Source organism: Panthera leo, chromosome B2 (genome assembly GCF_018350215.1).
Source record: "Panthera leo isolate Ple1 chromosome B2, P.leo_Ple1_pat1.1, whole genome shotgun sequence".
Taxonomy (NCBI): Eukaryota; Metazoa; Chordata; class Mammalia; order Carnivora; family Felidae; genus Panthera; species Panthera leo.
Genome location: NC_056683.1, coordinates 42,551,619 through 42,565,739, shown reverse-complemented (window position 1 = coordinate 42,565,739; position 14,121 = coordinate 42,551,619). Strand labels below are relative to the sequence as shown.

The 14,121-nt window shown below is 37.8% G+C and overlaps 1 protein-coding gene across 4 annotated transcripts in view; it reads left to right on the top strand.

The window, feature by feature from the left end:
• SUPT3H (SPT3 homolog, SAGA and STAGA complex component) overlaps nt 1-14,121 on the top strand; it is a 536,625-nt gene that overhangs the window by 434,200 nt on the left and 88,304 nt on the right. For all 4 annotated transcript variants that reach the window (XM_042938952.1, XM_042938951.1, XM_042938949.1 and 1 more), the window contains exons 8-10: nt 594-706; nt 1,987-2,094; nt 5,887-6,054. In XM_042938952.1, coding sequence (XP_042794886.1) covers nt 594-706; nt 1,987-2,094; nt 5,887-6,054 — 389 coding nt within the window. The remainder of the gene's footprint in view (nt 1-593; nt 707-1,986; nt 2,095-5,886; nt 6,055-14,121) is intronic.

The following is a 14,121-nucleotide window of genomic DNA, read 5'->3' as shown; positions in this document are numbered from 1 at the left end:
GGTATAAAGACAGGCTGAAATCAGTCTGGAGGTTCGGAAAGTCAGGCTTAAGAATTTGGACATCTGCAGGCATAAACTTTTTCTATTTCATTCTGTAACTGCAGGCATAAACTTTTTCTATTTTATTCTGAATTTGTGACTTTGAGCCTGTTCCAGTAATAGACACATTTTGAAATGTATCGCAAATACAATTTCTGTACGTTCCCGTTTTCTTTTTTTTTTTTAATCACAGGTTCTTTCTTGCAGGAATTTCTTTCCACAAGCATAAATTAAAGTTACAATCAAGCAACCCCTTTGACTATTGTTAATACATGAGCTATGGCCAACGGTGACTTATTCTGACACTGTGAGAAGGTCTGAACATTAAGTCATCTCGTGTACTGTGTTATGTAGCATGGATACAAAATGCAAAGACCCAAATGCATGAGGAATTTCTCGGGGCTTGAATATCGCGACACTATCATTAGTGCTTCGAAAACATAGCGTTTTAGATGCATTATTTTTCAAATGTAATTTCCGTTTTGTGATGGTAACATGAAGTATTAAAACACTTTAAAAATTAAATTTTCGATATTTATTTTTTTGATGGCTAGCCAAAAAAGCCTCCAAATTTCGAGACTGGTTGGACTGCAGCAGTATGGAGATAAAACCCAATGTTGTCGCTATGGAAATTTTAGCATATTTAGCATATGAAACTGTGGCACAGGTAAGAATTATAATATCTGTCCTAACAGGCCATTCATGACTGTTTTCTCCTAATCCCTGTCCATAATCAGGTCCTCTACCGCTACTCTTCCAGGAATGAGAACAGCCATGAGTTGTATCCTATGGCAATCTTGCCATTTTCTGAAATTTCCTTCAGTTATGTTTCTTTGTATCCTCAACTCTGGTGGGTGTTAGGGTAAAAGTGGCTGTTTGTTACAACTTGATCCTAACCCGAAGTTGTGTATCCCTGCATACTTTTTCTCAACCTTGAATTCTAAGGACACATCTACCTTGTTTAGAGATTATTTTTGAGCTTTGAGAAATACCTTTCTAGTTAAGTACAGTCTACTGAGTGCTTACCAAAACCTGAGTCCAGAATCAAAGCATGGTCCTTTGACCACAAGCATCAGCCTCTCCTGGCTGCTTGTTTAAAATGTTAACCCAGAGGGGCGCCCTGGAGGCTCAGTCGAAGCATCCAACTCTTGATTTCGGCTCAGGTCACGATCTCATGGTTTGTGAGATGGAGCCCGCGTCGGACTCTGTGCTGACAGTGCAGAGCCTGCTTGGAATTCTCTCTGTCTTCCTCTCTTTCTGCTCCTCTTCAATCCGTCAAAATAAATAAATAAACTTTAAAAAATAAAAGAAACTAATAAAAGAAAATAAAACATAACCAAATTCGAATCTCGGTATCTAGAGCCCAGAAATCTCTATTTTAAAATGCTTCCCCTAGTGATTATTAAATACAATCTGAGAACTACTCCCCTAGAAAGTCAGAATATATTGTTTCTTTTTTTTTTTTCAATAGCACATGTTTATTCAATAAATTCGGCCTGCTGCATTAAATTGCATTTATGTTTTACTGGATAAAAATCATCCATACTCTTGATAGAATAAAAGCACAGTTTAGAATATAGCATATCTAACCAGTTAATTCATTTCATTTTTCTAATATGAAATTTATTGTCAAATTGGTTTCCATACAACATCCAGTGCTCATCCCAACAGGCGCCCTCCTCAATGTCCATCACCCACCCCCCCTCCCTCCCACCCTCCATCAACCCTCAGTTTATTGTCAGTTTTTAAGAGTTTCTTATGGTGTTTCTATTCATGGATAGGTCCATCTTCCAGTCAATGAAAGCATATGCTCATGTGCACAATACAGATTTGTAGGTTCACTGTATGATCAGTAACATTTGGAATGGATTGCTTTCAGTTTTGCCACTGCATTGACATTGGTGGTTCTTTCCAGTGATGTGACTTCTTTTCATTACTCTGATCTAGTTAGTGGACCTGGCTCTTCTTGTGAGGCAGGACATGGTAACCAAGGCCGGAGACCCCTTCAGCCATGCCATTTCTGCAACCTTCATTCAGTATCACAACTCTGCTGAGGTGAGTAGCAAAAAAAATCTGTCTTTGACACATCTGTGGATTTTTCTCATGTCTGGTGTTTACGGTAGTAATTCTTTGAAAAAGACAATGTAGGAATGTATAGCCTTCAGTCGGGAATCTGAACACACTCAACTTTCAAACAGGGATTTTCTGAGTTCCTACTATGTTCCAGGCCCTAACAAGCCACTATATACAATTATTTGCTCACCTTTTTCTTGTCTTATCTAGCTTCCCTAGCCCTGCAGTGAAAGAGGGATAGTTGTAGACCTCACCTCGTTTCCATGGGCGGTGAACAACCGGTTTGGGCCTTTGAACAATGTTGAGAATAGTTCTTTATTTCTTTGCGCCTCAGAAATGAGAGGACCACTATTACTCGTGTCCTAATAATTCCCAACGTTTACTGATAATTTTACTTCCCAGTTATTGATCCAGCTCTAAACATGATTTAAAGAAGCATGGCTCCACTTATTCTCTGTGTTCAGATTGGCCCTTGTCATGTGAGGATCACATCCTTTCATATCCAGTTTATGTGGCTGGGACCCCCACTTAGGGGACTATAAAATCTTGCCAAACTTTAAGACATTGTGCAGTAACTGTGTAACATTCTTATTATGAAGATTCTCTGTAGGCAGCATATACCTGCAAACCAGAAATGTGGTATTATCTATTGAACGAATTTGCTAATATGTAACTTTTTTTTACTAGCACAAACAGCAGTTTCATATAATTCAATCTAATAACCGTATAGAAGGCAGCAAGGAGGTTAGGTTAACATCTACATGTATAGTTGTGAAGCGAGCTTTGGATCAAGTTGGGTGAAATATACAACCTGAAAATGGCTAAGCCCCTTTGAGAATTTGGCAAAAACTATAAACCCTGTCTCCGTAAACACATTCACAAATTTTGTATACAATTCAGGGTGTTCAAAGACCCTCTGAAACCATTCTATGGATCTAAGGGATCTGTGAACCCTACGGACCCCAAGTTTAAGCATCTCTGCTCTTGGATACTTAGAAAATATATAAATATATATGCCTATATATCTTATTATCCGTCAGAAGATTGACATCTTTTTATTCCCCTGGAGGATCAGATTGGCTTGGAATCCAAGTAGAAATTAAAGTGTTTTGCCCATTACAAATCCTTTTTTTTTTTTCTTAGAAAAGATCATACATCATTATCAGTCATCATACTTTAAAAGTCCCTAAAGCTTACTCAGTTGATTAAACACTTTGTTTTCTTTACGTTACAAACCCAAATTATGATGTCAAAGAACACCCTTTAAAAATATCTTTGGTACACGTTCACTTTATGAATATGTGTATAAGTATGCTTTTCATTAACATCAGACAAATTTGTTGTAACATTTCTAATTGAAGAAATTTACAGTGAACATAACAAGCCTAGTTTTCCCTTAACATTCAAGGGATTGCTTGCATGGCTAGGAAAACTCTTTATTTCCCTTCTTTCTTGGTTCTCCAGGGTGGCCAAGCTGCCCTGGGCAACCGCTCAGCAACCACAGCTGCTGCTCCCAGCTACCCAGTAGTTAAGAAAAATGGCCTGTGTGTGCTCGGTTTCCCGGGCTCTCTGGGAGGCGGGAGCGTGAGTGTCGGAAAGCATCCTGACTAAATATGTTAGCAAAGCCTCAAGCGTTCCCCTGGCCGTCCAGACACCCCTCCTCCTGTGTGACTGGTGGTCAAAATGAACATTCAGAGGGACTGGAAATCTTCCTGCCCTTTATTACCTGACAAAACACAGAGAATGGCCACTCTAAAGTAGGATTCTTCCTCATCAATGTTACAAACCAGCAACCAACATCAAGCGCCTGCTTTAAAGAGCTTTTTAACAAATTGGGGACAAAGGGGAACCCCAAAGACTGGTATGATCTGTGTTCTGTAAAACAAACAAGGAAATGAAGAACAAGCAAACAGACAATTTGAGATTGCATATGCTAATTTCCAAATGAGTGCCATAGACAGGAAGCATGGAGGTATAGAAACAATCCCTGACTGTAGAGAAGACTTCAGAGAGGAAGCTCGTGTTGAGGGAAGATAGGACTTTGACAAGATGGTAAAACTGGGGAGAATATTCTAGGCCTCAGAGGCAGCATAGGTATAATTGTAGAAGGGAAAAACAAAGCTGATTAAAATATTCAAGCAAAGGATTCATTGAGGAAGAGGAGGAGGTCAGATTAGAAAATTAAGCCTTAGGCTCTTAGAGTTAAGGAAGAGTTGTTGAAGGGTTCTTGGCTCCTAAAGGGTGATGAGTTCAAATGGGTGTTTTAGGAAGATCCAAATGGAGGTGCTACGTGCTTTGGATTGGAATCAAGCTCTCAAGGTATGGAGTTAATACATAATACATTCTATTTTAATGACTGACATTCTTGAACACTAGGCAGATAAGGAACCAAGCTAGTTATGCTTGGGTTCTCAGATTAGCATCTTTAATAGGAATTGAAGTTAATTTTTAAGGTTTTTTTTCTAACATATGGTTTATGCACAGCAAGCAGAGATCTCTAGGAGTTACCTTGTTTTTCCTAAGAACAACTCATGCCAAATTAGCCTTATTCTTTCTTGTTTGATAATGTTCCTAGGCAGCCAAATCAAAGAAATATTTCTGAAACCAATACATGCATTTCAGCCAAACATTTTACAAAGTTTAGCTTAATTTTTTAATTTTTTTAAATTTTTTTTAACGTTTATTTATTTTTGAGACAGAGAGAGACAGAGCATGAACAGGGGAGGGGCAGAGAGAGAGGGAGACACAGAATCTGAAACAGGCTCCAGGCTCTGAGCTGTCAGCACAGAGCCCAACGCGGGGCTCGAACTCACGGATTGTGAGATCATGACCTGAGCCGAAGTCAGACACTCAACCGACCAAGCCACCCAGGCGCCCCAGCTTAATTTTTTTTAAATATGGAGAAGTGTAGGCCAGCAGATAGTATGGTTAGTATAGGTGGTGGGATAAAGAAAATGTGGACTAATAATACCATATCTGAAAAAAAAGCTTCTAGGCTTTTATTGGCTTGTACATTTCTTAGGAGCTAATACTGTGATGTTACTGATAAGGAAATATTTGTGTTTAGTTTCAGTGTTTAGGTACCATCCAATAGGAAGGACATTGACACAGTAGAGGATATCTAAAGGCGAATTATATCTAAAGGTGAAAGAACCTGAAATGAGTGGTTGAAGGAATGTGAGCTAATTTGACCTGTAAAAGAAAAGAGGCTATGCAAAGTGACAGTCCTCAAACATTTGAAGCGCTTCTACATGGAAGAGAGAACAGACCTGCAGTCATGGCCAAAGAAACCAGATAGAAATGAGGGATATTATGAAAGAAGGAAGGAACTGAAAATGGAAGGAGCTAGAGGTATCTACAGTGACCCTCAGGCGCTGAGTTTGAGTCACTGGTAGAAGGCTGGTCACACTGATACAAATCATGTCTGGACAGCGTCCGGTTTGGGGGGGACTTCAGAGGTGCCTTTTGAGACATGTAAGTCTGACATGCTGACAGAACCTCCAAGTAGAAATCTCTCTATCTGACCGAATCAACAGAAATTTCAGAAGCTGTAGTAGACAGATTAAGATTAAGCTGATCAGACAGATTAAAAATTTAGACTATTTAGACTCTCAGGGGCAAGACAGGGCACCATTTCTGTGCACTAGATAATCATACCTTGTGTTTTGATACTTGTAAACCTCAAGAAGTATTGAATTCAGGAGGTATTCAACCAAATTGAATGTCAGTAGAAGTCCTGGTCACTTGATTTCAAAACCATATCTCTTTGGGCAGGGGTCTAGCATGAAGTCCTACCCAGAATCTCCTGAGACCACACCTCCTCCCACACCAACAGCCCCATCATCTGGGTCACAGCATTCAGGGAAAACCACAGCAGGATCCCTTGGGAATGGGAGTGCTGGACAAGACTTGACTAAAACCAAGCAAAGGAAAAGAAAAAAGGTCAGTGACAATTTTTTTTTCTTTTTCCTTTTTTTTTTTTTTTTTTTTTTCTGATGCAGAGCTTCGGAGAAAGGCTCGTTGAGTTTGTTTCAGAGATCTGGAAAATGTGCTCTGTTTTGCGCATCATTCAGATTTTTAGAAACAACCAATTTATGCTTGACCATACTTAATGACTTCTCCTGAAACTTTCATAACAGATTTCTTCTGGATAAAGCAAGATAACACTTTTTTTCTAATATTTTATTAGAAAAATTTTCAAACGTAACAAAAATATTAAGAGAATTGTAGAGTTAACACCATGTATCTGCCATCTAGATTCTACAGTGAACATTTTACCATACTTACGGTATTATCTACATATTGACTTTTATTATATCTATGCATCTAATTGTTCCTTTGCTCATCTGTCAGTTCATCTTTTTTTTTTTTTTTTTTTAGCTACAAGGCCAAGTAAGCTACAGACATTAGTACACCTCATGGCTTAACACTTCATTATGTAACATTTTTTTGTGGTTCTTTTTTTTTTTTTTTTAAGGTAAAACTTAGCACACAGTGAACCACTCAATGCTTAAGTATACCCTTTGACGAATGTGGGCAAATGTGTAACCTGTTGTTTTGTAAATCCCTCTCAAAGATATAAAACATTATCATCAGTTCAGAAAGTTCCTGCATGCCTCTTCCCAGTCAGTACCAGCCACTATCCTTAGAAAGGCAGTCACTGTCCTGATTTTTTTCATACTAGCTCAGTTTTTTCTGTTCTAGAACATCATATAAGAAAAATGTAGGATGTAAACTCTTTTGAGTGAAATGTCTTTCACTCAAGATATTTTTGAAGTTTGTTTTTCACTATAAGTATAATTTATTTCTCTTTATTATTGAGTAATATGCCCTTGTATGAATATATCAATGTATTTATTCTGATTATGGTGGACACCTAGGCTGTTTCCAGTTATTGAGGTATTCCAAATAAACCTGTTGTGAGCTTTATCGTGAAAGTCTTTATGGGCAAATGCCTTTATTTCTCTTGGGTAAATAGCTAGGAATTAAAGTACTAGGCCATAGAGTATGTATGTGTTCAGTGTTCAAAGAAACTCTAAGAATGGGGCGTCTGGGTGGCTCAGTCAGTTAAGCATCCAACCCTTCATTCCGGTTCAGGTGATGATCTCATGGTTTGTGGGTTTGAGCCCCACTGACAGCCAGATCCTGCTTGGGATTCTCTCTCTCCCTCTCCCTCTCTCTCTGTCCCTCCTCCACTCTCTCGCTCTCTCTCAAAATAAATATTAAAAAAAGAAAGAAAGAAACTCCACGACTTTTTTTTCCCAAAATATTTGTATCATTTTATACTTACACCTGCAGTATATGCCTCCCATGTTCATCAGCATTTGGTGTTATCATTGTTTTTATTTTTAGCCATTCTAATGGATATTCAACAGTGACTCATTTTACTTTGAGTTAGCACTTCCCTGATGACAAACGATGTTAAGCATTTTTTCAAGTGCTGACTGGCCATTCATGTATCTTCCTAAGGGAAAAGTCTCTTCAAATCTTTTCTACAGTATTTTGAGGGAAGATTGTCTTTTATCACCAATTTGTAGGGGTTCTTTATATATATCCTATGTAATAATCCTCTGTCAAATGTTTTTTCTACATGTTGTTTCTCAGTTCATGCCTTACCTGTTCATTGTCTTAATGGTATATATTGATGAGCAGACGTTTTGAACTTCTGATGAAGTCTCATTCATCCAGTTTTCTCACACGTTTATTGCTCTCTGTATCCTAAGAAACCTTTGACTTCTCTCAAGTCATGGTGATAAGTGTTTTCCCCTGAAAGCTGTATCACTTTCATTTCTATTTCATCATCATCAGATTAACTTTTGTGTATTATATGACTGGAGGTCCAGTTCACTTTTTTACATACGGTTATCTGGTTATTGCCAAACTTTTTGTTGAGGACTCTTTTCTTCCATTAGATCACTTCGGTGGCTTCGTTGAAAATCAAATGACCATTGACACCTGGGTGGCTCAGTTGAGCGTCCAACTCTTGATTTCAGCTCAGATCATGACCCCAGGTTGTGGGATCAAGCCCATGTCAGGATGTGCGCTGAGTGTGGAGCCTGCTTAAGTTCCTCATCTCTCCCTGTCCTTGCACCCTGCTCACGCTCTTTCTCTCTCTCACCTCTCTCTCTCTCTCTCTCTCAAATAAAAATAAAGAAAGAAATAATCAAATGACCACATATCTAGTCTTTATTTCTGGAATTTCATTTGTCTCATTGACTGATTTGTCAGTTGTTTTGTTGGTACCATTTGCTTTGATTACTGTAGCTTTATAGTAGGTCTTATAGCGGGTAGTATGAGACCTCAAACTTTATCTTTCAGCCATAATTTTATGGACACGCTGTGTCCTTTGCATTTCTATATAAATTTTAGAATCAACATCTTAGTGTCTACCTAAAGGAAGGAAGAAGGAAGGAAGGAAGGAAGGAAGGAAGGAAGGAAGGAAGGAGAAGAGGGGAAGGGAGGAAGAAAAAGACAAAAAAGCCTAGTGGGGGTTTGAAAGGGATCAGATTGAATACTTCCATCAGCTTGGGGTTATGAATGTCTTAACAGTACCAATTCATATAATCCATGATGATGGCATACCTCTGTATCTTTATGAAATCTTCCTTTTAGCACTGGTAATATTATTCACTCTGAATTCTATTTTATCTGATTACTATAGCCATTCCAGCTTTCTTGTACTGTTTACATTGATATGTTTTTCTGTCAGTTTTCTTTCAGTGTATCTGTGCCTTTAATATTTAAAGCACATCTCTTGTAGACACCAAATAGTTGGGTCTTGCTTCTTTTTCCTTTCTAAAGTATATCTTTTAATTATAGTCTTTAATTCCCTGATATTCAGTGTATTTACTGACATGATCCGATATAGGTCAACTATTTTGGTATTTGTTTTCTGCTTGTTCTATTTTTGTTTCTCAGTTTTTCTTTCTTATTTTGGGTTCTGTGCTCTTTAAGAAATTCAGTTTATCTACTGGTTTCTTAGTGATACCTCTTTGCATTATTTTTTCAGTGGTTATGCTAAGGATTACAATATATCCTTAAATTTTCAGTGTACTTGGAGTTATTGTACCGCTTACATAAAATATGAGACTCATATTTGTAAGACGCATGTACTTTACTCTTGTCCATTACGCTATAGTTGTGATACATCTTACATCTTCTTATGTTATAAACCATAATACTATTTTTACCTTAAATAATCAAATGCATTTTAATGAAACTAAGAGAAAAAATAGACTTTAACATTTACCATTTCCATTTAACATTTACTATTTTTTTATGTTCAGATTTCCTTATGGTATTATTTTCCTCTTTTGTTCTACTAAATTTTATTTTAGCATTTGTTACAGTGCGGTTTAGCTGGTGACGGTTTCTCTGAGTTTTCATATTTCTGAAAATATCTTTTCTTTCATTTTTAGAAGATATTTTCACTGGATATAGAATTCTGGGTTGGCAATTTTATTTCACTACTTTAATGATATCATTCCACTATTTTCTGGCATCCATTGTTTCAATCATATGTCAGTAGTTTGTATTATTGTTTCTGTGTTTGTAATGTGTTCGTTTTCTCTGGATGGTTTTGGGATTATATCTTTATTTTTAGTTTTCAGCAGTTTGACTGTGATATCTACAAACATGGTTTTCTTTGTATTTATCCTGCTTAGGGTTCACTGAGCTCCTTGACTATTGGTTTATGCCTTTAAGTATTTGGGGGGAATTTTCAGCAGTTACTGCCTCAGATATTTTTTTTATGCTTCAATTCACTGTCTCTCCTCTACTTCTGAGACTCCAGGCACATATTTGATAGTTACTTTGATATTGTTCAACAGGTACCTGTTTAACCGTTCTCTCAGTCTTTTCTCTTTCTTCAGGTTGGATAAATTCTTTGATATTTCTTTATGTTCCAGACTCTTCTATCAGCTCCAGTCTGTTATACCCATCCAGTAATTTTTTATTTGTGATATTCTATTTAATTGCTTTATAATTTCCACGTGATTTCTTTTTAGTTGTTGTGCATCTAGTTTATTTGTCATTTATTACAAGTTTATTTTCCTTATCTTCTTGAACATAGTTATAATAGCTGCTTTAACATCCTTCTTTGGTCAGGGCGCCTGGGTGGCTCAGTTGGTTGAGCATCCAACTTCGGCTCAGGTCACGATCTCACGGTCCGTGAGTTCGAGCCCCGTGTCAGGCTCTGGGCTGATGGCTCAGAGCCTGGAGCCTGCTTCCGATTCTGTGTCTCCCTCTCTCTCTGCCCCTCCTCCATTCATGCTCTTGTATCTCTCTGTCTCAAAAATAAATAAATGTTAAAAAAAAATTTAAAAAAAAAATCCTTCTTTGGTCAATTAGTATGGCTTATTTTCATCTCCATTGAGTATAAATCATGCTTTCTGTGGTACTTAGGCTCAGTGGAGACCAAAATAATGCCTCCTCTCTCAGTCTGTTCATCTCAGGCAATTTCTTACATTGTTGCATGTCTAGTAATTTTCAGTTATATCCTGGTAATATCATAGGTAATATATTATAGAAATTTTGTGTTCTCTTATATATGTGAACTCTTATATATGAAGAGTTCTTGGTGTTGATAGTGGTGGTGATTGTGTGCATGTGAGTTAAGCAGACAATTTACTGTTCTACACTGAGCTCTAAACTTGAAACTCAGACTCCTCTTCAATGGCAGCAGCTGGAATCTCTCCTCAGTTCATGTCATTTTAACTGGGTTTCTTGGCTTTGGTACCACAGAGAAATCGATTTGGGAAAGTTTGTACACAGAATTGGGGACTAACCTTCTTTGATTTTGCCCATTTTTGGTATTTCCTTCCTCACTTCACACCTGCTGTGGGTGCCCTGAATTCTGGCCTATATTTCTTAAAGTCTCTAAGGTCATGTGCCCCCTGTACTGACTGGAGCCCACCCTTATACTAAAACAGTAAAAACAGGAAACTGAAGCCACTGTTCTTCTCTTCTTCGAAATATAGGTACTCCCTTTCCAATTTCTGTCTGGTTTTGATCAGTCTCTATTGCTTTCATGTTCTTGCTTTTCATAATTTGTTTAAAGTTGATACTCCTTTCTAAAACTCAGTTGACAGGGTGCCTGGGTGGCTCAGTCGGTTAAGTGTCCGACTTCGGCTCAGGTCATGATCTCACGGTTCGTGTGTTCCAGCCCCGCGTCAGGATCTGTGCTGACAGCTCGGAGCCTGGAGCCCGCTTCCGATTCTGTGTCTCCCTCTCTCTCTCTGCCCCTCTCCCACTCATGCTCTGTCTCTCTCTCTCTCTCTCTCTCTCTCTCTATATATATATATATATATATATATATCAAAAATAAATAAATACATTTAAAAAATTTTTTAAATAAATAAGTAAAACTCAGTTGCTACAATAAGAACCATTTGCCATTACAAGTAATGGAACCATGCCAAGATATAATTTTATAATGATAGTAAGCAAATTTAAGTTTTAGTCTCATATCTCGTTTCCTCTTCCATTTACAAAACACCAGAGCTCAGTGCTTATTTATTAAGGGAAAATTTGAACTATAAGGAACTTCTGTATTATAAAGTAGTTTTAAAGAATTTTAGCTATAGAGCTCCAGCTCACTCAGTAACTGAAATTACGACAACAAAATGTTACCTAAAAGACCTCTTCAGTGGACTTGCTTTATTAAGTATGTAAGAAGTTGTAATTCATTTGAGATAATTATGCACACATACATAAAAATTTCAAGAATTTCTAAAACTTCTGAAGAATTCTTTTTTTCTCTTAAATATTTAAATACTTCTCTCCAAATCTTGTTGAAAGCTATCACCTTAGAGTTGTTTTATAGAAAAGGTTTCCGGAGTAAAGTATTAGATTAGTCCATATCTGAATTCTCCTAAATTCAAAATCAGTGACATCAGAATAATTTCCCACTTTAAAGCTATTAATTATTTCTCTGTTTACTCATCCACATCTTTCTACATTCAGACTCTTGCTGTGTTTTCATTTTTAGTCCCGGGAAACTTCAGCTATGGTGGGAAGACGGTACAACTCATTCTACATAAAATCATAAAGCCTATATGTATTAGCCATGTGTCCTAGAAGCCAAGAGATTCAATGTATAGCCATACAGTGGTACTGTCACTATAATCTTGGCCATGTCCCTTATCCTCACTTTCTCATCTATAAAATGGGGTAGGAGTTGGGGAAGTTTCGAACAGATGGCATCTTGCATTGCTTCCAGATTTAATAACGTATGAATCCTTAAATCTAGTGATACTCTCATCTTCTCTTTAAGTACCTTTTCTAGTTTTGATTTCCTTAAAGAAAAGATTTTTCTAGTTACATAGAACTACAGTTTTAACAATAAACATCTCAATTAAACTTTGAAATGAGAAAATCAACTATTAAAACTATATTATATACTGTAATCTTTGGCCAAAGAATGGCCCACCTTCATCTGAAAAGAATCCTCCATAAGCACAAAGCTCTGGGAAAGCTATGTGTCCAGCAGTGAATAAAAGGAAGACACATACCTGGCCAGTCAGATTATAAATCAACCTTTGAGGTCAGTGAGTAATAAAAATATCAGTAATAGTAGTACTAACCTTTTGTTTTGCTCTCATCTGAAATATGTGCTCCTCCTCTGTAAGAACCAATATTTCAAGTTTAACAAAAGATCTAGTCCATCATTCTGGATGTGGAAAGAATAAGTGGCCATTATCTGAGATTCCAGGTCCTTCTTAAAATTGGACTTCCCTGGCAAGGGAAAGGCTGAGAAAGGATAGGACGATTTAACTTGCTCACCATTTTTTTTTTTTTTATTTAAAAAAATTTTTTTTTTAACATTTATTTATTTTTGAGACAGAGAGAGACAGAGCATGAACGGGGGAGGGGCAGAGAGAGAGGGAGACACAGAATCGGAAGCAGGCTCCAGGCTCTGGGCCATCAGCCCGGAACCCGACGCGGGGCTCAAACTCACGGACCGCAAGATCGTGACCTGAGCCGAAGTCGGACGCTCAACCGACTGAGCCACCCAGGCGCCTCGCTGACCATTTTTTTTAAAAGTCAAGACAGGCACAGATGTTTGTTTGAGATCCAGCAGCAATACAAGTTCAGTGTAGCTTCCTTGGACCACAGTTGCGAGTTCAAACTGTGGGGAGACTTTATTCAACAGAAGCCAGCAAGGACAAGCGGAGAGACAGTGCTCCAATCCAGGAATATGTGGGATTCCATATGATACTTCAGCCTCCAGTTCCCCGCATCAGCTTTTGGATGAAGAGACATAAGTAAAGATGCAGTGGAAGAACACCGGAATGGTGTGAATGCAGCCAAGAGGAGGAGGACCTGACATATGAGGGAGAACTTTACCAAGAGCTTTTCTCAGGGAGATAAATGATTTATTTTGGTGGCGATTTCAGCACTCGTTGCACAACAGGACTCCTTACGTTGTCAAATATGTAGGCTTTATCCTTGAAATTTTAAAAATAAAGAGTATCCTAAAGTGTTGGCACAATCCGAATGGGAGAGATGAATTGATAAATAAATCTAGCGCTTTTTAAATGTGATCATAGCAGATAGAAGACGTTTGTTTTTATTTTTTATTTTTTAACGTTTATTTATTTTTGAAAGAGAGAGCATGAACTGGGCAGGGGCAGAGAGAGAGGGGGACAGAGGATCCGAAGCAGGTTCATGCTGACAGCAGATAGCCCAGTATGGGGCTTGAACTCACGAACTGTGAGATCATGACCTGAGCCAAAGTCAGATGCTCAATCAACTGAGCCACCCAGGCGCCCCCAGATAGAAGAGTTTTAAAGATTAAATGACAAATATATAAGTGTAATGCTTATTCTTCTGAAACAGTTATGAAGAATACTACAAAAAGGGTAGAGCCACTGCTAAATTAAAAATTCTCAACTTGGTATGAATTCTGAATTTGAACAGATTACAAATACCTTAGTGAAGTCCTGGATGTTGACAGAAATGTGAAGAGATTTCCAAAATCTATCATTTTAGATTTAAAGGTTCCCTTCC